At 44.5% G+C, this 22,554-nt stretch overlaps 2 protein-coding genes across 3 annotated transcripts in view; one reads left to right on the forward strand and one right to left on the reverse strand.

Moving 5' to 3' along the window:
- Positions 1 to 5,656, forward strand: part of LOC311144828 (ataxin-2-like) — a 42,169-nt gene extending 36,513 nt beyond the window's left edge. The window contains exons 14-22 of the mRNA XM_084180977.1: positions 790 to 1,103; positions 1,330 to 1,396; positions 1,582 to 1,728; positions 3,241 to 3,313; positions 3,741 to 3,934; positions 4,085 to 4,205; positions 4,552 to 4,982; positions 5,090 to 5,255; positions 5,550 to 5,656. Coding sequence (XP_084037103.1) covers positions 790 to 1,103; positions 1,330 to 1,396; positions 1,582 to 1,728; positions 3,241 to 3,313; positions 3,741 to 3,934; positions 4,085 to 4,205; positions 4,552 to 4,982; positions 5,090 to 5,255; positions 5,550 to 5,569 — 1,533 coding nt within the window. The 3' untranslated portion in view covers positions 5,570 to 5,656. The remainder of the gene's footprint in view (positions 1 to 789; positions 1,104 to 1,329; positions 1,397 to 1,581; positions 1,729 to 3,240; positions 3,314 to 3,740; positions 3,935 to 4,084; positions 4,206 to 4,551; positions 4,983 to 5,089; positions 5,256 to 5,549) is intronic.
- Positions 5,657 to 7,148: 1,492 nt separating this feature from the next.
- LOC311144280 (SH2B adapter protein 3-like) overlaps positions 7,149 to 22,554 on the reverse strand; it is a 72,688-nt gene continuing 57,282 nt past the window's right edge. For both annotated transcript variants that reach the window (XM_084180293.1, XM_084180294.1), the window contains 6 exons: positions 15,085 to 15,186; positions 14,707 to 14,801; positions 11,009 to 11,100; positions 10,312 to 10,526; positions 10,018 to 10,183; positions 7,149 to 9,748 (listed from right to left, as the gene is read on the reverse strand). In XM_084180293.1, the coding sequence (XP_084036419.1) occupies positions 9,408 to 9,748; positions 10,018 to 10,183; positions 10,312 to 10,526; positions 11,009 to 11,100; positions 14,707 to 14,801; positions 15,085 to 15,186 (1,011 nt within the window). In that variant the 3' untranslated portion in view covers positions 7,149 to 9,407. The remainder of the gene's footprint in view (positions 9,749 to 10,017; positions 10,184 to 10,311; positions 10,527 to 11,008; positions 11,101 to 14,706; positions 14,802 to 15,084; positions 15,187 to 22,554) is intronic.

Consider the following 22,554-nt stretch of genomic DNA (forward strand, 5'->3'; position numbering starts at 1 on the left):
ATAAATCACAGACCATGTCACCAGCAAAGCACCCCCACACCATAACACCACCTCCTACATGCTTTACGGTGCAAAATACACATGCAGAGATCATCCGTTCACCCACACCGTGTCTCACAAAGACACGGCGGTTGGAACCAAAAATCTCAATTTTGGACTCCAGACCAAAGGACACATTTCCACCAGTCTCATGTACATTGCTCGTGTTTCTTGGCCCAACAAGTTTCTTCTTCTTATTGGTGTCCTTTAGTAGTGGTTTCTTTGCAGCAATTCGACTATGAAGGCCTGATTCACGCAGTCTCCTCTGATCAGTTGATGTTGTGATGTGTCTGTTACTTTAACTCTTAAGCAAAAATGTACGCACTCACTTAACTGTAAGTCGCTCTGGATAAGAGCGTCTGCTAAATGACTAAAATGTAAATGTAAATTTGGGCTGCAATTTCTGAGGCTGGTAACTCTAATGAACTTAACCTCTAAAGCAGAGGTAACTCTGGGTCTTCTATTCCTGTGGCGGTCCTCATGAAAGCCATTTCATCATAGCGCTTTATGTTTTTTGCGACTGCACTTGAAGAAACTTTCAAAGTTCTTGAAATGTTCCGTATTGATTGACCTTCATGTCTTAAAGTAATGATGGACTGTCGTTTCTCTTTGCTTATTTGAGCTGTTCTTGCCATAATATGGACTTGGTCTTTTACCAAATAGGGCTATCTTCTGTATACCCCCCTACCTTGTCACAGTGTTAGTACAGCCATAAAAAACTATCTGTCTCGCTTTCTTTCTCTCGCTCAGTTGCAGTCCAGCTCTAACCCAGAGCCACAGTTTGAGCAGATGATGACCAAGCCTCCACCAGATGCCGCGGGAGAGAAGCCCAAGGAGCTTCCTCTTGACAAGGGTTTGGAGGGGTCTGAGGAGGGCGCCGTGGCCCCCGCCGGGAGCAGCAAGCCAGGTAGCCCTGGAGCACCATCCTCCTCCTCTACCCTCTGTCCTGCCCCAGAGCAGAAGAGGGGGCCCGATGTGACCTCACAGGGTGTCCAGACGTCTGCACACACCCTCAGCGGCGGGGCCAAGCCTGAGGACAGAGAAGATAAGGAGCCTGTCCAAGAGTAAGTGCCATGGCCACGCATCTACTCCCATTGTTTCTATTTGAGTTGGTGTTTTCGAATGGGCCTCTTTGAGGATAAGCACAAATAACGGAGTGTGGCTTTAAACGACAACTGACCAGCGATAATGTATCATCCTGGAACTCAAGGGATTGCTCACGTTGAGGGAATCATTGATTTTGTCTTGAGTTAACTATGTGTTAATGTGTTATTTTTCCCCGCTCCGCAGTCAAATCATGAAGTCGACTCTCAATCCTAATGCCCATGAGTTCAAACCCAGGGTGTTCAATACTCAGGTTAGTTGTCTGACTGCCCCAGTAACATCATACCTATTCTCTTCCTGCTTTTTGACATCGCCACTTGAGACATTCCTTTTGAAGCTGTAGTGACTTTTATAGAGTTTCCCTGTTGTGGTCCCTGTCGTGTGTGTGTGTGCCTGTGTGTTTTTGTGCCTGTGTGTGTGTGCGCGTGTGGCCTGCAGCCCAAGCCGGCCACCACTCCGACCCCCCCGCGGCCCCAGGGCCAGCCCAGCCCCTCCATCGTGGTGCAGCAGCCTCAACAAGTCTACAGCCAGACGGTCTGCTTCCCCCAGATGTACCCTCTGACCCCCGTCAGCCCTGGAGTTCAGGTGAGACGCACGAACACACTCTCCATCCCACCTGCATGCCCCCGCAACTCTGGCAGTTCAGAAGAAGAATACGGGTGGAAGCTCAAACTTCCCCTTGAATTATAATTGGTTAATGATTGGCATGCAGACTTGCTAAGCAGCAAGGAAGGTGTATGATTGTTCAAAAATATTTAGTTGGCCTCTTTTCCCCTCATATCTCTCACTGTTGACCTCTCCTCTCTCAGCTTGCATCACCCCTGCATCAACCCCTGCATCTTTATCTCTATTTCTCTCCTTGTTGTGGTACAGGAAGGAATGTATCATGCAACAGGAAGGAATGGTGGGTTATTTGTGTGGCCCAGCTGTCCTTGGATATGCAGTTGTGGCATGCACATTAGAGGCCCTCTGCTCCCACTTTGGCCTGTCTGGTCACTGTTTCACCATTCCCCGCTTTGACCTGTCTGGTCACCATTCCACAGCCATAAAGTCACTGTGTGTGGAGTCATGTGGAGAAGCCTACTGCTTGTTTATATTGGTTTGTGACATTTCCTGAGACTTTAGGTGGGGTTGAGCTTGAATGAATGTTTTCTCTGAATAGGCCTATCTGTCTTAATTTTTTTTTTTACTTCTGTGTAGCCTTGAAGATAAGTGTTTTGTTATAGGCTAGTTGTAGAACTCAGAGTGAATGCAGTTTGTGAGACAAGTTAATCTGTTGTGAAAGATGTGATGGTCAGTTCTCTGGACTTTGCTGTTTCCAAAAATGATTTATTGTTATAAAATATATTTCTGTCTTGAAGTTGCTATATAAATGGTTGGTGATCCAACATCGGAAACTTGAGTTCAGAGAAACATTTCTGGTTAAAGAAACAAACTAGCAACTAAATTTTTTTTTTTTTTTTTTTCCTTCTCCTTTTCCTCTCTCTCCATTAGAAAAGCATTATCTGGAAGGTTTGTGCATTTCTTAAGCTATCTACTTGATCCTTACCTTTTTTCCCAAAGCCGTATGAGATGTTTTGCTTGCTTGAAAATGTCCCATCAGATGTTGGTTTGCCAATGTCTTATTGCAATTGGCTACAGTTGTTGTCATCAAGAACAGGCCTTAACCTCATCCTTGTTTTAACAGCTTTCTTAACTTACTTAAGTGACATTTACTCTTTCTCCCAGACCTAGTATAATATGACTAGTATTATGTCATTCTTGCTCACAGTTTACAAACACTGAAGCAGTGCAAAGCAATTCTCACGTATTTATTTGATAAGCCTACATGTTTGCAGATAGATGTAGAATAAAAACTGCATGGTTCAATAGTCATCCAGTCTATTGATGGACAGCTGCACTGTCCTAAGGCACGTGGCCTAAGATAAGAGACCAGCCAACCGTTCTTCTCACTCCAAGTCCACGAGGCATGCTGTGAACAAGGAGTGTGGGTGGATGAGAAGGGAGTCAAAGTTGAAAGGGTGGGGGGGGAGAATCAATGGAAGCTTATATATATCAGTTAGTTCAACTTGTTCTTCTTCTGATCTCCTCCTGCAGTCTCCAGCCATGTACCACGTCCAGATGCCTCATATGACGGTGAGCCAGTCCAAGCCCTACAGACCAGGTAAAGGTGAGAATGCTCACTGGCAACGCTGTCTGTCCCTTGTCGTCCCGTCTTCATTAATAGCACAGTACAGCATCAGCCTGCATTTTGGTATTAGTCAGACACACAAATGCGTAGGGAGTCAAAGCTTTCTGGCAAACACATATTCAAAAGGGAAGAAGACCACGTGTGCAGGTAAAATGTTTTGTCATAGCACTTGGTCTGCATGGGGTCGTAGCGGTGCTTGATAGTGCTGTCTAGTCTGCTGGGGAGCTAACCAGCTGCTCTGATTTAACAGTGCTGCTGTGCTTTTGGAAAGCATGTCATAGGGTGAATTCAGTACTGTAGACTAATATTGAATTTAAGAAGGCTGTGCCCCCCCTGCACATATCTCTTTCCTGTAATTCTGGACATTGTGTTCTGAATGGTTGTTGTGTGCCACTGGCTGCTGCAGTAGCCAACATGCCCCAGCAGAGGTCAGACCAGCACCACCCCCAGGGCACGCCCACCATGATGCACCCGGCCCAAGCCGCAGGGCCGCCCATTGTGGCCCAAAGCCCCGCCTACTCAGCCCAGTACTTCACCTGCAGCCCACAGCAGTTTACCAGCCAGCAACTGATGCAGCAGATGCCCCACTACCAGTCACAGGTAACAATCTGCCAAAATAACAACTCGACTCACTTTTATGGACCGTGGAAAGACGTATCACAAAAGATTGGCATGTATGCCTTTGAATAGGACACACCCACACACATGCACAAGTAATGTGTGTCCCCCCCCCCCACCCACCCCCGTCAGGCCCAGCATGTGTTCAGCCCGGTGATGCAGGGTCAGGCCAGGATGATGGCCCCTCCCAACCACGGCCAGCTGGTCTCCTCCTCCACCACCCAGTATGGCGAGCAGACTCACACCATGTATGGTAAGAGACACCCCCCCCCCCTCCCTTCTGTGTGTGTGTCACTCTTTTGTCCATTGTCCCACTATCTGGTTGTGTTTGTGTGTACCTAATGTTGGCACCTAGAACCAAATCAGCTACTTCATTTTGGTTCTGGGACCGGAAGTAGAGAGATTTGTAATAGCGTTGCATAGCCACTCTAATTCAATGTAAAAAGCATATATATATATATATATATATATATATATATTACGTTAGATAACTTTGTTGTGGTAAAGCAAACACTCGTAAAACACTCGTCATGGATGTCTCCGTTGTCTGTCTCTTCTGGTCCGTTGCCAATAACTCAGTCTTTGTTTTGGGGTTCCAGTGTCACAAGGCCCCATGCCGCAGCAGTACCAGCACCCCAACACCACCCTGCACCCCCACTCTCAGCCCTCGGCCACCCCCACAGGCCAGACCCAGCAGGGTGGGCAGCACGGGGGAAACCACCCGGCCCCCAGCCCCGTCCAACAGCACCAACAGCACCAGGCTGCCGCCGCAGCCGCCCAGGCCCTGCACATGGGCAACCAGCCCCAGCAGCAGATGTACCAGGCCCTGGCCCCCACCCCGCCCTCCATGACCCCGGGGCCCAACCCCCAGTCCCCCCAGGGCAGCTTCCCCTCGGCCCAGCAGGCCGTCTACCTCCACCCCCAGCAGATGCAGCACGGCTACAACCCGTCCCACATGGCCCACATGCAGCAGGTGAGCTCCACCTTCAGAAGCCCTTCCCTTCACTCTGAGTACATACCATATGAGCAGGTTAGTGGTCCCAGGAACAAAAACACAAAACCCTTTTATGGAGTCAGTAACAGTTGTATGTATCTCTTTCTACTAATGTTCTCGCTCTCTCTCTCTCTCCCCCTTAGGCCCATATGCAGTCTGGGATGGTGCCCTCCCACCCTGGCCACCCTCAGATGATGCTGATGGCCACCCAGCAGCCAGGCGGCCCCCAGCCCCAACTCCCCCAGAACGCCCTCAACCCCATCCCGGTGTCCTCCACTACGCACTTCTCTTACTTGGCACACCCCCAAGGTACGTCTCTACGTCACCCCATCCCTATATGTCTCAGGGGCAGGACTCCTCCAATCACCTGACGGATGTCTCTCTACTGCTTGTTCAACTAAACACACTTCCACGTATTAATTTGGGGCAAACGTGTTTGTTCATCAGTTCAATGTTTGATCCAGTTTTCCCCAGCCTTATCGTTAATGATACATTTAGCAGAAAACGGAAACGACTGTAATAAGTGCTATGATAAATGCAACTATGTATTCTAACCCCGAATGGCCAATTTCACTGATTTTCCTCCGTTCTGTGTCCCTCCAGTGCAACAGCACCATCAGTAGCAGCTGTAGAGGGTGCTACTGAGAACAAGAGTCTCGACACAGAGAGAAGCCGCCACACAGCTCTCTCGTCATGCTACTAAACATGTGCTTTCCTCTCCCAGTCATAATGTTCAACAGGTTGTTGCATTGGAGAGGTTTTATTGAGAGTTCTATTATTAACAGAAAGGATCCCTCGCTCTTCCCCCACACACACCTTTAAGACACCTGCAGAGGGTCACTAATGAAACTTGATTCAGCTTGCCAATTAAGAATTGAGAGAAAGAGAAATACATTACTGGAACCTTCATTTTATCTGTACCTTGATATGAAAATTCTTCCAACTTAGACAGTATTAATGTTACTGTTTAAATGCTGCTGCTGCTATTGCTGCATTCAAGACTTCAGAACAGGTTCTAACCAAACTAAAATCTTCCTGTAATTAATAACCAGTTTGGTCTAAAGGACGGAAACATTATTATGAATTATGATGGCTAAAGTGATCCCACTTCTCACCTGACCATTATGTAACTTTTAAGTGAAAAATAACTTTTACTTTGTAGATAATATAAATAGGGGAAAAAAAAATAAAAACTTTTAAAAAACCGGATAGCTGTATTGGCAGTCTTTTTGTGTGTTTATTTAGCTTTCTCTGTATAATCAAGTGTTTATTTTTTAATGGCATTCATTGATTGTCTAAAAATTAAGTATAGGTTTGTCAGTGACCGTGACAGATCCGAATTACAATAATTTAATTTGCAGTAAATATGCATTGTAGTTAAATTGGTCCAAAGTCAGTTGCAAATGGCCAAGCAAGGTTCACACACAATAACGGCATCGGCAAGAACCTTTGACCTTCTGGTCCCGATCCTGTTGATTTTAGAGGGTGGTGTAGTGATTTAAAATGTAAATGATTTGACCATCCAGATATCATCTGCAAGATTAGAACCTGTGACCTTCTGATCCCTAGCACACTGCACCAGCATAGATGAGGCTGCTCAGTCAGTAAGTCATTTCGAATGTCAACAGATTAGAAAAGTGGTTAGTTAAGTATGATGGAAAACAAAAGCTGCATTGGGTGGCAAACCCTGCGTTTAACGCCCTCCAACCTACCACCCTAAAGGCCTTGATTTGACGCTCACCTGTAAACTCCACCCCCTGACCTGTCACTAAGCTCTGCCCACTGTGCTTTTATTCAACAAATCAATTTATCCCTGAGTACCTCTGGAGGTGGTCAGGACGATCCGATCACAATGAGTCTATACCGTTCTTAAAATGTCGGCAGAATGTGGATGAGATCAGGATGCATGTTAGCATCAGGTATAAACGAGGCTCATGTTTCACACATGTCCCTTAGGTTGTTCTTGGTTCACCCCATTTCTATTAAAACCCCTAGCCCCCTCTGTTCACAGATCTGAAAGGACTAGATGGGTGAAAGCATTATAGGGCTATGTGCAGGAGCCATACCATGCTGTTTATACCTATATCTAATAATTTCAGAGCACACATTTAGACTTGTCAAAGTCATATTTGCAGATAAACATGAAACCATGAGGGAAGTGTGGAGCTTTTTCATAGTCACCAAAAAATGATGTGTTGCAGGTACCTTTTGGTTAGCTTTATTTTACAAAAGTCAAATATACAGTTGAGATTATTTAGAATGCATATAACTGAGGGAAATGTAACAATTAATCAAAGATGGACAGATAGAAATCTTTGGTTTAATTAGCTTGGAGAATGGAATGTTTACAGTGCTAATACATAAGAGAATCAACAGTATTGAGAAGACATATACATTAATCAGTTGAACTTGAACAATGTCAGAAGGCTTGACTGACAGGGCAAAATAAATGCATGTAAGCAAATGTTGTAATACATAGACCTGAGGTACATTGGGGCCATTTGGAGTATAAAACTAACCTGATATGTGCAGACAGGAGGTGAAGAGTGAGCAACACCAGTCTGCAGTAATGGAATGCACTCTCTAAGCTTGCCAGAACTCTTGGTGTTATGTGTGTTTTCCCAATATGATTGAGTGCAAAGACAATGTACAGGTTAAGCTATAATATAAAGCGTTCAATGTGCCATAGGCTAAAGCATTGGAAATATCTCAGTTATTGCACTAAGTTCTAACACATCACGCCCTGAGGTTCAAAGGGATAAAGCAACAGCAGCTTTCAGGCAAGGCACAGTCTTTCTGGCTACAGGTCAGAGGGGGACTGATAAGTCAATGATACCGTTGCTTTCCTTTTTGCATTTGCAGAACAGATGTGGGATTGGGGTTCGGGATTAGTTTCAATTTAAGCACAGGAGACCAACCATACTTGGCTGCAATTGTCTAACCTTTTTTCCAACCTAAACATTTGACAAAGTCAGTTTCAATATTGGAAGATACCTGATTAAAAACCATTGTAAAATTCCTTGATAGATTTTTAGCTGGGTTATGCAATGAAAAGACAAATCTCCTTTCATAGCAAGTGGATTTCCTGATCATTTAAAAGGAAATCAACCTGCCTTTGTGCATTTCGTAAAAACAGGAAGCCCTTCTATGATAAGAAATAAACATAATTATAAATACTGCAGGACTTCTAGAGGGTAAGCTGTACGACTCGATGATGACTAAGGTTTCACTGCTAAGTTAGTGTTAGGCAAGGGGAAGAAGATGTACGTACAGAAAAGTGACGGGTACTGGTATGTTAAAGAATCATTTTCACAACATGTTTAATTAATAAACAAAATTGTACACCAGAAAGGTTGCTTACATAAAATGTGGTGTTAAGGGGCCATGCACACAAGGGTTCTTAGTAATAGCATGGGAGTGCAGTCTTCTCCTCACGTTTTCTTTGGTGACGTTTGTCTCTTTCAAGAGGTCAATGAATAAGAAGCCATAGAAGACACATTCAAATGTAGCATTTGGAAACATTTAACTAGCAAAAAACAAATGCCTTCAGAATGGACCAGGAAGATCCAGCTTTGTCCTTGAGTCGTAGAGAACAATGTTAAGATGAAAGAAGTTAATGCTAATAGGAAACGAAACTGCTAATATTTTGCCTCATACACATTCAAGTTGTACAATGATGTACAATACCGGTACAATGCTTGCGATAGAACAGAGTTTTGCACACAGACAAACTATCACGAACATTCTGTGAAATGTGTTGTACTTGAGTTGTACAACCTGAGTGTGCACGGGCCTGAGCGTCGAGGCTGTGGAGGGGAACAGGGACTCTAGACTAGGGTGTGTCCCCTCCCAACCCCTTTCTTTACGGGGTTAACTCCCTTGTTCAGCCCCGTCTCGGGAGGTTTAACCCCAACAGTGAGACTAAACCAAACCTACGTGGAAGGCTCCTCAGTTTTTGGGGTTTCTTTTTCAACACCTTTGATATTCCTACAAAAATAGTCTGCGAATTAAAATACACAACGTTTTAAAAAGTACACTGTGTACAGAATGTGTGCATTTCAAATACAGAAATACACTGGGTATCTACAACATTAGAATAGGGGAGGGGAGGGAGTGTTGTCTAACGCTTCAAGGCCCTTAAACAGACCCCTATTGAAGAGGGAGGGAGAGGCAGTGAGGGTGCCCCCCTCCCCTGCCTTAGGGAAGACCTTCCACACCAGCGCCACTCACTCCCATATAGCAACATCCCTTATAACGACTACATCCGCTTCATAAAATGAGAATAATCATAACAATATTAAACAGTTTCCCAAAAATACATTCATAATGGACACTCGGGTCCGAACTCTGTCACCCACCCCACGAGACAGACCTCAACTCGGGCATACACGTTCACTCATGAGTCCATCCGGCGCTCGCTTGGAGTGACCTCTGGGCTGGCTGTGAAAGGGAGTCGGCCGGTCAGAGGAACATGTACTGGTTGTCGATGGCCCGCTTGCGGCCCCTGTCTGGCTCCAGTTCATAGTCGGAGTCCCGCTGAGTAAAGGGTGGGTGGGGGTTGGGGTGACGCAGTAGGGGTCTGCGGCCCACTGACTCGCTCTGACGCAGGGAACCCGAGGTGGGGAGGTCTGGGAGGGGTGTGGTGTGTAAATGAGGGTGTCCGGGCTGGGGCAGGGGGCCCAGAGAGGGGCCTGCTGAGGGGAGCAGGCTGGGGCAGGTGGCTGGGTTGGAGCGGGCCAGGCTGGGCTCGGAGCTCCAGCAGTGCGGGGAGAAGGGAACCAGAACAGCCACTGAAATATGACCTGAGGGAGAGGACACAATGACATAACAATATTTATGCTGACATAAAGGGTTTGACTTGTAACATCCTGTTTGTGCAGATTCCCATATACTGTATATCCAAGTAGCTGTATATGGCTAATCTATAATAAAATAGTATTTTTATTGTGTGAAATGTTTTTAAATATATTTATGTAAAGTTGTGTTAGCAGTAGCCCTAAGTTCAAAAGTATTGGTGGGTGCGTGTGTGTTTGTGTCCAGTGGAGGTCAGGGGTCAGTGACGAGGGCTCACCTTGGGAGTTGGCCACCACGAAGCTGGACAGGGTGACGTCGCAGGCGGCGCCACACTCCAGGGGTATGGGGTAGAGGCGAAAGTGACTGAGCATGTCCATGACGGAGGGGAAACGCAGGTGCTGCACCCTACACTGGCCCCACTCTGTTAGAGACAGACGCAGGTGCTGCAGAGAGAGAGAGAGAAACTCTTATTTCAGATCACTACATGGACATAAACAACAATGACGCTTTTATTCAGACATCTTCATAGCGAATATGATATCAAACACTAAGATTGGTATTCTTCTAGAACCTTGGCCTTGCTCTGGTAGTTGAAGGTGAGGACGTAGTCTCCGCGGCGAGTCTCACTCTGTCTCACCAGGAAGACTCCGTGGCCCTCCAGGCCCGAGCTCTGGACCAGGTGGGCCGCTTTGACCCGCGAGATGTGCCCGTGGAACCAGGGGTATGAACACAGGAAGTGGTCAGTCTTATGGTACACCTGCTCCGAGAGGGCAAAGGTCGCAGATCCTAGTGGGGGGACGACGACAGAATGTAATGTAATAACATGGTCATTTAGCAGACACTTTGATCCACAAATAGCTCAACTTTTGGGGGGGTACACACACCGGATAGTTGCAGTGAAATGTGTTGTTGGTAGTAGTATGGTGCCCCTGGAGCAAATGTGGGTTGAGTGCCTTGCTCAAGGGCAAATCGACAGAATACCTAATACCTTGTCGACTCGGGTATTCGAACCACCAACCTTTCGGTTACTGGCCCAACCCCTAGGCTACCTGTCGCCCTGCCAGTATGTTCGGAAGATATACATGCCGCCCATGCAGGAATCAAACCCACAACTCCTCAAACCGATACAAGCACCACGCTCTAAGTCTAAGCGACTGGGTCAACCACTACAGCATAATTTCAAACATCAAGATACAATTGAATCCTGAGATATTAATTGTTACACACTTCCAGGTTGGGGTCCGCCCCTTCCTATCCCTGACACCCACCCTGACTCCCTGACTCGGAGCTCCCTCTCCGGTTGGCCACCGCAGCATTGTCCACAGGGTAGGTTAGGAGCTCCAAATCCACGCTGCCAGACCTGTGTAATAAACAATGCCTTCAGTTAGCAGCAGCCAATCCAGACTGGGCTAAAACGTTAGCCCATCCTCCTCAACATGACGCTGCCATCAACTGCATGAGGCTGAAATAAGTACCTCTGACTGCTTTAAACGATGCTGCATTGTTAATTCTTTTTTTTTCTCACACCAAATACAAACATACAAATACAAACAGCAATTTACAGATGCACACAAACAAAGACTACATCTCCTCTGCCCTGACCCGCATGCTCGCACCCCCATCCCTAGTGCTTTCATTATTGTTTGCCACATGGCCTTAAACTGTACCAATTTATTTTTCTCGGTCGCCCATGCTATTTCAATATTTTCAGAATAAATCATTAGATTTTTCCATTGTGTTAATGATGGCGGACTGTTGATTTCCAAGTTTTTAGTATATGTTTTTTCAAGATGAGTGATCGTCTAGCCCATTGGGTGGTATACGTTTTTCACTGTATACTGAACAAACATATAAATGCAATATGTAAAACGTTGGTCCCATGTGTCATGAGCTGAAATAAAAGATCCCAGAAATGTTTCATACTAATGAAAAGCTTATTTCTCTCAAATTTTGTGCACAATTGTGTTTACATCCGTGTTAGTGAGCAATTCTCCTTTGCCAAGATAATCCATCTACCTGACAGGTGTGGTATATCAATAAGCTGATTAAACAGCATGATCATTACACCTTGTGCTGGGGACAGTAAAAGGCCACTCTAAAATGTGCAGTTTTGTCACACATGCCACAGATGTCTCAAGTTTCAAGGTATGCAATTGGCATGCTGACTGCAGGAATGTCCACCAGAGCTGTTGCCTGAGAATGTCATGTTAATTTATCTACCATAAGCCGCCTCCGTCGTTTTAGATACCAACTGAGCTACACGGGATGAACACAATTGCATTTTATTGATGGCAATTTGAATGTACAAAAATACAGTGATGAGATCCTGAGGCCCATTGTGAGGCCCATGTTTTTAAAGGTATCTGTGACCAACAGATGCATATCTGTATTCCCAGTCATGTGAAATCCATAGATTAGGGCTAATGAATTTATTTAAATTGACTGATTTCCTCATATGAACTGCAACTCAGTAAAATCAATGAAATTGTTGAATGTTGCGTTTATATTTTGGTTCAGTAATACTTCTGACAGCCAACTTTCTAGCTCCGCCCATAACTTTGGGACTTTATACCATTCCCATGTATTCTTATTTATCAGGATGCCTACACCTCTGCTGTTACTACAGTAGGTGGCAGCATAGGCCTCTTCAACCCAGCTCCTCTTTAAATATTCAATTTCTAATTTTTTAAAATGTAACTCTTGCAAGAAAACGACATCTGCTGACAATCTCTAAGTGTTCGAGAACCATATGCCCCCCCCCCCCTCCATCATGGAGCCCGTGCACATTCCATGTGAAGTTGGATTTTGTTGGTCTTTACTTGTATAGAATCAAAGTTTACCTTTCTATAGTATAGATACATAGTTATTGTATACATTACATATATAGAGTAAGTGGGCTGAGCAGACATTTAACAAAAAAAAACACAAAGCTTAAAAACCTTAAGGGATTTTAAGCTCCAACTCCTCTCCTAATGTACCAAACAAATAAAATGTGGGATTATATCATTGTACATACATTGGAGAAAGACTGCCACTTAAGTAATGTGGTCAGTTTGTATTACCTTAGAAATTAAATGAAAGTACAGTGGCTGGTAGGGATCTGCTTGGGGAGAGTGGGTCCACAGAGAGACTGAAATGGGATGAGTGGAGGCCCCACGAACACTTTAGAGAAGTGTCAGATACCCACCCAGTCACCCCATCCCAATCCCAATCCCCCGGATAAAGCCCCTCCCCATTCTCCTCAATACCCACCATTGAATCTTAGTTATATATATTAATAATAAGGATTCAACATCCCTTCCTAATCTGTCAAGAACTCTTACTCATTTTACAGTGTGTTTACAAGTCACAAAAAAAGAAATAATTACATTGTAGTATAATAAAAGTCCTTCCTTCTCTCTCTCTCGCTCTCCCAAACCAAATCCAACCCTCTCCACCACACCCCCTTTACCCCACCCAAGCCAAGCTTATCACCACCTCCCATCCTTGCCCTCTCTTACCCACCCAGGCTAAGTTTATCCCAACGTCCCGTCTTTCCCCCCCTCCCGTCTTCTCAGACACATTTACACCCCTCTGTACATCTACTTACTCATCCATTCTCCTTCATTCACACACAACATATACCCTATGCCGCCGCAAACCCATTCTCTCCCGCACTTCTACACATAGTCATATGCACCCTAGGTGAGAAAGAAAGAGAGAAAGAGAAAGAAAGAGAGAGAAAGAGAGAAAGAAAGAAAAAATAAAGAGGAAGCAGGAGAGAGGGATTGGGGCCATTGAGTCTACAGGAAGCAGCAGGATGGAGGCACACAAAAGCGTCGGGGCTCGGTCAGGAAGCATGTCTCGTTACAGTAAATCTTGAAAACGCTAAATGTTATTGTACATGATACCTCCACTCCACCCCCAATATCACACACACACCACACACTGTCTGTCTGTGAAAGAGAGAGTGAGAGAGCGAGAGAGAGATGGAGTTTTTCCTCCTCATACATATTCACAGGTCCTCCACCCAGAAGGAGAAATACAAAGCCTCTATATATTTCTCTAAGACACACACACACACACACACACATACTAAAAATAGATGCACACATGCGCAAACTCATGAATGTGCACACTCATACAATCTTGAGTACAATCTTGTGTACTGTGACTAACTGCCTGATTTCGAACAGCATGATAACATACATGTTGAAAGCGCGGCCATGCCATGGAAGAGAGCACGATCCTATCATCCAAAATAGGAAATGACAGCAGTATCAGTGTCAATAGCTCACCATTCCCTGCACACTTCAGCCATTTTATAGGGTGTCCATTTTGATGACAAAAGTGGTATCATACTATGTGTCAGTACTGCATGAGAGAAATGCATGAGACTGAAATAAGTATTGTACCTCTGACACAGTCATTAGCATTTGTCAGCAATTCCGACAGCTAGCTAGCTAGCTTGTTATAGTCTAGCAAATACAGCACTGCCTTCTCAGATAGAAGTTTAACGTTTGGCGCCCCAACGAAAGAGGGACCAACCGTTAGCAAGAAGAGGATCATTTTGACTTACATTTGAACTGTGTGTATGTGTGGTGTGTGGTGTGTGCGTGTGTGTGTTGCAGGCCTTGGGTCATAGGGGCTGCAGAGCTGAAGCAGTGCTGGCCTGAAAACCAGAGTCTGAGGAGGGTAAGCGAGACAGAGAATTCCAGACATCTGCAGAAATGAGAAAGGTCCTAAGATTCCCCCACTGGGACTCAGACCTCCCCCACGCTTCCTCTTTCACAGCACTGTGCCTGACACATAGCTACCCACACACAGAAACAAGCTGACATGCATCCATTCACACACACACACACAGAAACACGCGAGCGCACACACACACCACAGAACACGTGGAATAAAGCTAGACGATGAAAAGACAGATGGGGAGGGAGAGTAGCAGGTTAAATAGTGTCCTGGTAGCGTTACAGTCCCTCACCTGTTGTTGATACATTCTTTAATTTCGGTGGTCCAGGAGCTGACTTGCTGGTTATCTTCCGTCTCAAATACGAGACTACCTGGATAGTGATTAACCTAGAGGAGACACACGCACAGAAATATGTGACAAACACACCCTCAAGAACAGGAATGGGAAGAAAAAGACAAGTTTGGCAGAGGGTGCTTGTGTGTGTACATTTTTGAGTGATGTTTCATGTGGAAGCTCACTGCTCAATGGGCACTAAAAATGCATGAGTGCTTTTGGACAGAAAAAGCAGACTCCTTGGCTGAATGTGTGCATGGACCATGTGGAGAAGGGACACGACACAAGGCAGGAAGATGGATCAGCATCACTAGCAGGGGAGTCTCTCCTCCTCACCTTTAAAACAAACGTGTTCATGTTGTCGGGCATCTCCAGGCGGTTGCAGCGGCGGATCTCCAGGATGTCTGCGCAACGGGCTGTCAGCTTGGGACTGCAGTCCTGGAAGACGGACACACACACACAGAGAGAGAGACAGACTGTCAGGGAAGAAGCAGACATTGATACAGCATGTCATGCCCTAGACCCCTCAAAACACTCTGTTCCAGTAATGCACCACATCGACCAACTCCCTTTAAAACACCACGTGTCATACTGGTGTGTTTGTGCCACATTAAGAGACGTTTCAAGCTAGAGTTTGCTTCTGCGTTACATCCATCGTTGTTCGTCAGGACCATTTTAGTGAGTGTTTGTGGTGAGGAGGGTTAGTTTGTGTTGGTTTGGAGAGTAGAAATATTAGGTTGCATTCATTTGATCTATCGCTGTTTTGATGTTTTCATTTCGCTCTACAGCTCTCCCTGACAAGAGATCCAGAACTGGATGGAGAGGGGTTCCAGATGGTGGAGGAACTGGTGGGAAACGCACATCCACTGGGACATGCAGGCTGGGTGTGTGTGCCTCTCTTTCTCCGATTCAGAGAGTGTGTCTAAAGTATGTGAGCCTGTGTGTATGAGTCTTTGCTCTTGAAAATCCAACTTGGCTCTTACCCTGGAGCATCCCTCAGTGGAGCTATCTGGGCTGAGCACCAGGCCAGGCCTAGTTCAGAGTGGAGAGACCCAGAGAGTGGGCTGGAGGAAGGCTGCTGCTCACGGAACACACACTCACACTCTCCAGCCCAGCTCGGAGGAGAGTTCACCATTTTCCAAATTGAATCTCCTCGCTTTTTTTCCAGGACAAATGGGCGGAGGGAAAGAAAGCAGAAGGTGCTCATTGTGTGCTGATGATAGCTAGGCTGTTGTGTGAGCTGTTCCACGTGCTGGCTGCCGGGATGGATGGAGTGCATATGAAATCAACCCCGGTCACCTCGTTATGAGGAATCCTTATGCTATGTGAAGGCCGGTGTACCTTGGAAAGACTGGGTGGGTGGAAACAATATGTACTGGATTTGCATATGGTGTAGTCAGAACAGCATAACCTAAAATGTATATCTCCTCACTCTACAGCCAATTACTAAGCCTAGATCTCCATTGCTTTTGTAGACAATCCCTAAAACGACATTGACATGAAGCACCAGAGTCTCACTCTCTCTGCTCCTATACAATAAATCCTAGAAATGTACAAGGGGATCAAACAGCAGTAGTGCACTACATATGGAATAGTGTGCCATTTGGAATAATCACAGACAGGTTGGACACATCAAAAGGAGATTCCTTTCCCCCTCGTTTCCTTTCCTCATGAGTCTTATTATAAATGAATAAAACGGAGCCATTGTTCATCCAAACAGCTTTAGGGAGAAATTAAAACTATTTGACTCATTGAAGGGATCTGAGAAGAAATTACTAACTGGCTCTCTGAGGAACCATCTCACTGACTGAGTGTGTACAAAAAAGAAGCAGACAAATGTGCACGCACACACACACCCTTTCTTTCTTCCAACTCCATGAACCTACCTTCCACACACACTCAAGTCCAAAAAGTTTTCAAATAAACATTTGTCTAATTATAAAAACCAGTCCTGTGGGCATGTGAGCTGTCTCATCCACCATGCTGAGTCTGAGGGAGGATAAGGGTCATACATACCAAATGCTGAACACACACACACATTTAAGTGCAGGCAAACACACACCAGCCATAATAAATTTGGCTAACACAAATATCCATGAGACAGCACATCGCCGAGGCTTTGTACCGACACTCAAACAAATGTACCTGAGGTTCAGTGCACACTCCATAGCTTTGTCAAGTGTCAACAATCCAGGTAACCATTAAGCCCAAACTGCCAGTTTACATACACTTCATTACATTTTAGTCATTTAGCAGACGCTCTTATCCAGAGCGACTTACAGTTAGCGCATACATTATTTTATCGAACCCACAACCCTGGCGTTGCAAACGCCATGCTCTACCAACTGAGCTACATCCCCTGCCGGCCATTCCCTCCCCTACCCTGGACGACGCTGGGCCAATTGTGCGCCGCCCCATGGGTCTCCCGGTCACGGCCGGCTACAACAGAGCCTGGATTCGAACCAGGATCTCTAGTGGCACAGCTAGCACTGCGATGCAGTGCCTTAGACCACTGCGCCACTCGGGAGTTCATGAACAAAAGTATGTGGACACCTGCTTGTCGAACATCTCATTCCAAAATCATGGGCATTAATATGGAGTAGGTCCCCACTTTGCTGCTATAACAGCCTCCACTCTTCTGGGAAGGCTTTCCACTAGATGTTGGAACATTGCTGTGGGGACTTGCTTCCATTCAGCCACAAGAGGTCGGGCACTGATGTTGGGCGATTAGGCCTGGCTCGCAGTCGGCGTTCCAATTCATCACAAAGGTGTTCGATGGGGTTGAGGTCAGGGCTCTGTGCAGGCAAGTCAAGTTCTTCAACACCAATCTCGACAAACCATTTCTGTATGGACCTAACTTTGGGTACGGGGGCATTGTCATGCTGAAACAGGAAAGGGCCGTACCCAAACAGTTGCCGCAAAGTTGGAAGCAAAGAATCGTCTATAATGTCATTGTATGCTGTAGTAAGATTTTCCTTCACTGGAACTAAGGGGCCTAGCTCGAACCATGAAAAACAGCCGCAGACCATTATTCCTCCTCCCACCAAACTTTACAGTTGGCACTATGCATTGGGGCAGGTAGCGTTCTCCTGGCATACGCAAAACCCAGGTTCGTCCGTCGGACTGCCAGATGGTGAAGAGTGTTTCATCACTCCAGAGAACGCATTTCCACTGCTCCAGAGTCTAATGGCGGCGAGCTTCACACCACTCCAACTTGGCATTGCGCATGGTGATCTTAGGCTATTGACACTGTCAAACAAGTGGAACAGGTTGGCAAAAAGGGTAGGAGGATCTGACACCCACCATCTCAGATTGTGCTGAAATCGTTTCTGTAGTTAGAAACAGATAAGATTAGCATTCCTGAAACATTTTGTTGAAATATAATTTGATCTCTGAGAAATTAATCTAATTAATTCCACAGGATTCAAATTAAATTCTGTAAATATAGTACTGAACATCCGATTTCGACCATCATTCTTCCTAACAATGAGTAAGACCTGAGGAATCCAATAAAATGTATCAAAAGCCATTCACCCATGGACGCCCCACACCCCATGCCAATCCCACCCCAACAACCAGTACACAGAATCAGTTCAGTATAATGTATGTCTGACAAGTAGCGTGGGGCTGCAGCTTCTTCATCCTTTGTAATGTATTCCCAGTGAATCTGGTTAGGGCTGTTGCAGTGACCATATTATCACCACACAGACAGACCTGACTCATGACTGCAGTCAAATTCCACGTGACCTTTGAGTCACATAATCTCCTTTTATGCACTCTGGACATGCTTTGGTAGTACCCAACTTGCTAACTACCATCAGGTCCTAATGGCCTGGTGTAAGTCGCTCTGGATAAGAGCGTCTGCTAAATGATGTAAATGTAAATGTACTCAGGGCTCTACTGTCCCTCTAACCACTCTGACATCAATGCAAATGCATTCGAAAATCACATCAAACACTTATCAAAACAGTAGACCTATCATACTTTTAAAACTCACCTCACTGTGATCATCAATTTGAAGAAAAGTTCAACAGCAGGTTGAAACAGTGTAAAACATGGTTGTTGTGGATGTAACACAACGAAACGGACAGTGCTTTCTAAGGTGATGATCAATTAAAAACACCCATAAGCATATTAGTGCTTCTGCATAGGCTTATGAGCCCAAGCTCGAAAAAATAACCTGAATAAAAATGATGATTCTACCGTTATACAATACATAGCCTACCTCATATTACACATGTCAGAAAAACATCAAACAAAACTGATTTAAGATGTCTTTGGTACATAACTGGTCTAGCCTATACTGCAAAATTAAAACAAAATGAGTAATTGCCTTTATTATGGATACAGGATCGACTGGTTACCTCATGCTACGCTCCAAAAAGTATATCCAGAGAACGTATAGCCCTAGGTGATGCTGTTGGTTCATTGATTGCGCAGGGAGTCTTACAGTTAGCCTACAATTTGTGAATTGTATTTGATTTTGAAGAGCCTAGTAATAGGGATTTTTAATTAATTTGATGACACATTACCTTTAGCTATACATAATGTCACCACCGTGCGTTTCCATCTCCTCCTCGCTCTCCTTTATTCCTTTCTCGAGCGTGCAGACGGGCTGTCAACAGTTTAGTGAAATATGTTTTGTTGCGAAAACATGTTACTATCGATGTTCCCGAACAGATGTCATTTGGTTTCCCAAATGAAGCACTGGGTAGCTGCAGGAACAGGGTTGTAGATCACATGGCAGAGTTTGGGCGGCATATCACCTGTAGGGCAGCGAGAGCATGCTCCTCAAACAGTGGTTGATGCGTGGAGTGAAATAAGTGTATTTATTTTTCATCTGCTCATATTAAGCACATGCTCAGCTATAAAACCGAAGTAGCCTACAAAACGGACAGGCGGGAAAGCGCGCAGCCTTCATTTGCTATTCGCTTGCATACAGATGGCATGTATTTTTTTCCCCTGCCCCTGTTCCTGCCCATTTGATTATGGGCCATTCTAAATCTAAACAAATTTTACATATTAGTAAATACAAAATGTAATTGAGAATAGTCTGATGGGTGAAAATATGATCACTTGAGAGAACAGCTGTGCAGGCCGAGGAAAGCTTTTTTTGTTACTTTCTCAAATCATCAATAGCCTATAGTCCCACCATGCAGCCCATATACAGTATGTTGATTTCTAAGACATTCTAAGGTCGGTATCATTCCCAACTAAAGTTGCCAAATAACTAAATCTAGCATATAGGACCTGTTTCAAATGATCACCTTTTACGCTCAGTCATGGGCGGTGTGTTCAATAGGGCGATATGGGCGACGCACTGCCAAACGGGAAAAGGAAGGGATTTTTTTTCTAATCAATTATATCATGGCAACAGTAGTTCAGTGTTCACGTCTGATCTGCCAGCCACTAAATGTCCAATCAGGCTAAAGTCGTGCTTCAAATGTCCCCGCCCGTTTTGGGGCGATTTCAGTCAGGTTGAAAATCGCCCAGAAGTCTCTCATAGCCTCTAATGTAAAATATTTTTTTTTCAAATTTCTGAGCTTTCAATACATTCTCTATGGGTGTCTGAGGGCTTGCACTTACGCGCTTTCGTCATACGTAACGTAACGTAACCATGAACGGCAGACAGCAACGCTTGGACAGCGACTGGTGTAACCGACATGCACCATCTTTCAGAAAAGATTAAGAAAAATGAGCTGTCAAAGACCCACATTGATAGCTGTTTGAGATTGTCTGCTTTGGTGAGAGTGAATATTGCCACTCAACTGGATGAGGGATACAGGCTAGCTGTCCGCCGCCACAACGATGAGGTTAGCAACAGCAGAGTCGTGAACACTGTCTACGAGAATCGAGACGACCTCATAGAATGTTTTGAAGCCATCCGGACGGGTTCATTGGGTTCATTTGACCAGCCCACCGTACCAGAAGCTACAGAATAAGGACATCGATGCTGTCTTTATCAAACGTGCCCTCGACAGCTTCGCAAGCAGTGTGCAGGCCATAAGGTAAGATAAAGATTAAACAATATCATTCGATCTTTCTCAAAGCAGAGCTTTATTTGAAAATGTATGCATGAAAGGAGACTGCATTTGTGTTTGAAATTACATTATTGTCATTATATATGGCCAGTGGTGTAATCTATCTTATTTTATATACTATGTGTACTGTACAGTGGTGCTCATAAGTGTATGAACACATTCTAAAGCTGACTAAAAAGAGGAATAAAAAAATAAAAAAATCATATTTTGGAAATTGATCTTAATGACTTAATTAAAAAAGTTGGAAAATCCAACCTTTAAGGACACCAATTTTCTTTTCTTTTTTATTCCTCTTTTTAGTCAACTTTAGCATGGGATCATAAGCTTATGAGCACCACTGTATACTGTGCTGAACATCCAGGCTATGTGAGACACAAAGGCTAACTTAAACACTAAAGACTTTATGCATCCCTGCCCATTTTAAGTGGAACTGAAGTATTTGTACTATACATGGATACATTGCATATACCTGTGCATCACATAGACAACAATACTGTACAAAGCCAACAAACACATTGGTCTGTTTGCCTTCAGGGACTCCTCTCAACAGCAGCTGCAAGAAGCAACAGGAGCCAAAAGACCCAGAACAGCTTTGAGAGAAGAGGAGAAGCAGAGGCTGTCTGAAGAGGTCTGCAACACCATCCTGGATCACACCAAAGAAAGGTTCTCTTTCTCTGGCCACCTTGTGAGGGCTACCTTACTGCAAGCAGACATGTTTGAAAGGTACTGCCATTCAAAAAAATAAAAAATCTGTTCATGTTCATTTTTACAAATCTATACAATTGGCCAGAATATGGTTGTTCATATTTACAAATCTATACAATTGGCCAGAATATGGTTGTTCATTTTTACAAAGCCATACATATTGTTTATGCAGTGTTGAGGAATGTGAAAGAACACCCTTGATTATTTTTACTGTGATAACTTATTTTGCTTTTGTAAGCCAACACTTTTGAGATCAGTCAATAAATGCTTCTGGTATTGACTTATATGCTGCCCCTGTCTTCATGTTGTTGCTGGACATATCTTTTTAAAAATGTGTGTAGGTCACCTAAATCATCAGAAAAATTGCCCCTCCTGAGAATTTTTTCAGGAGCCGCCACTGCGCTCAGTTCCTATGAGCACTTGCTCCATAATGGGAAAAATATCCTTTCTATTTTATTCAGCAAAGTTCAAATATATTATTCTATAAACTCATTTAAAATAAAACAATTGCACGGGACTTATAAGCATATCTTGTCAGCTAAATGAACAAGCCTACAGCCTATGGCATGGAGCATAACCAGATAACATATGCCTACAGTAGGCCAACTCATATTCTATTCACCTGAAATACATTTTCTTCATATCATAATGTTTCTTTAGACCTGACTAAAATAACTGATTCATTGTGATGGTGTACATTAAATTGGTTTATTAGATTTTTTTTTTATGTAGATGTTCCAAAAGGCGCACATCAGCAGCTTATGTGTGGAGGCCTGGAGATGCTAAATGTGTTCGTTAGTTAACGGTCAATTACCGTGAGACCAGCGGTCTTTTACATGACAATAACATGCTGAAAAAATGTCATGACAGTCACAGCCCTAAATCTGGTGATGTTTTTTTCCCCCCAGAGAAATGACCCATTGGAGTCGCTTGTTTTGCCGGCTAGAGAGCGAATTGCTTTCATGGAGGACTGGATTGACTTGTGAAGATCACCACACAATTTATTTATTTTCATCATGACCAAAAGCTATTGGTTTTCAACCCAAAGTTGCAAAGAAAA

The sequence above is a fragment of the Coregonus lavaretus genome, assembly GCF_964263955.1.
Source record: "Coregonus lavaretus genome assembly, chromosome: 17".
Classification (NCBI taxonomy): Eukaryota; Metazoa; Chordata; class Actinopteri; order Salmoniformes; family Salmonidae; genus Coregonus; species Coregonus lavaretus.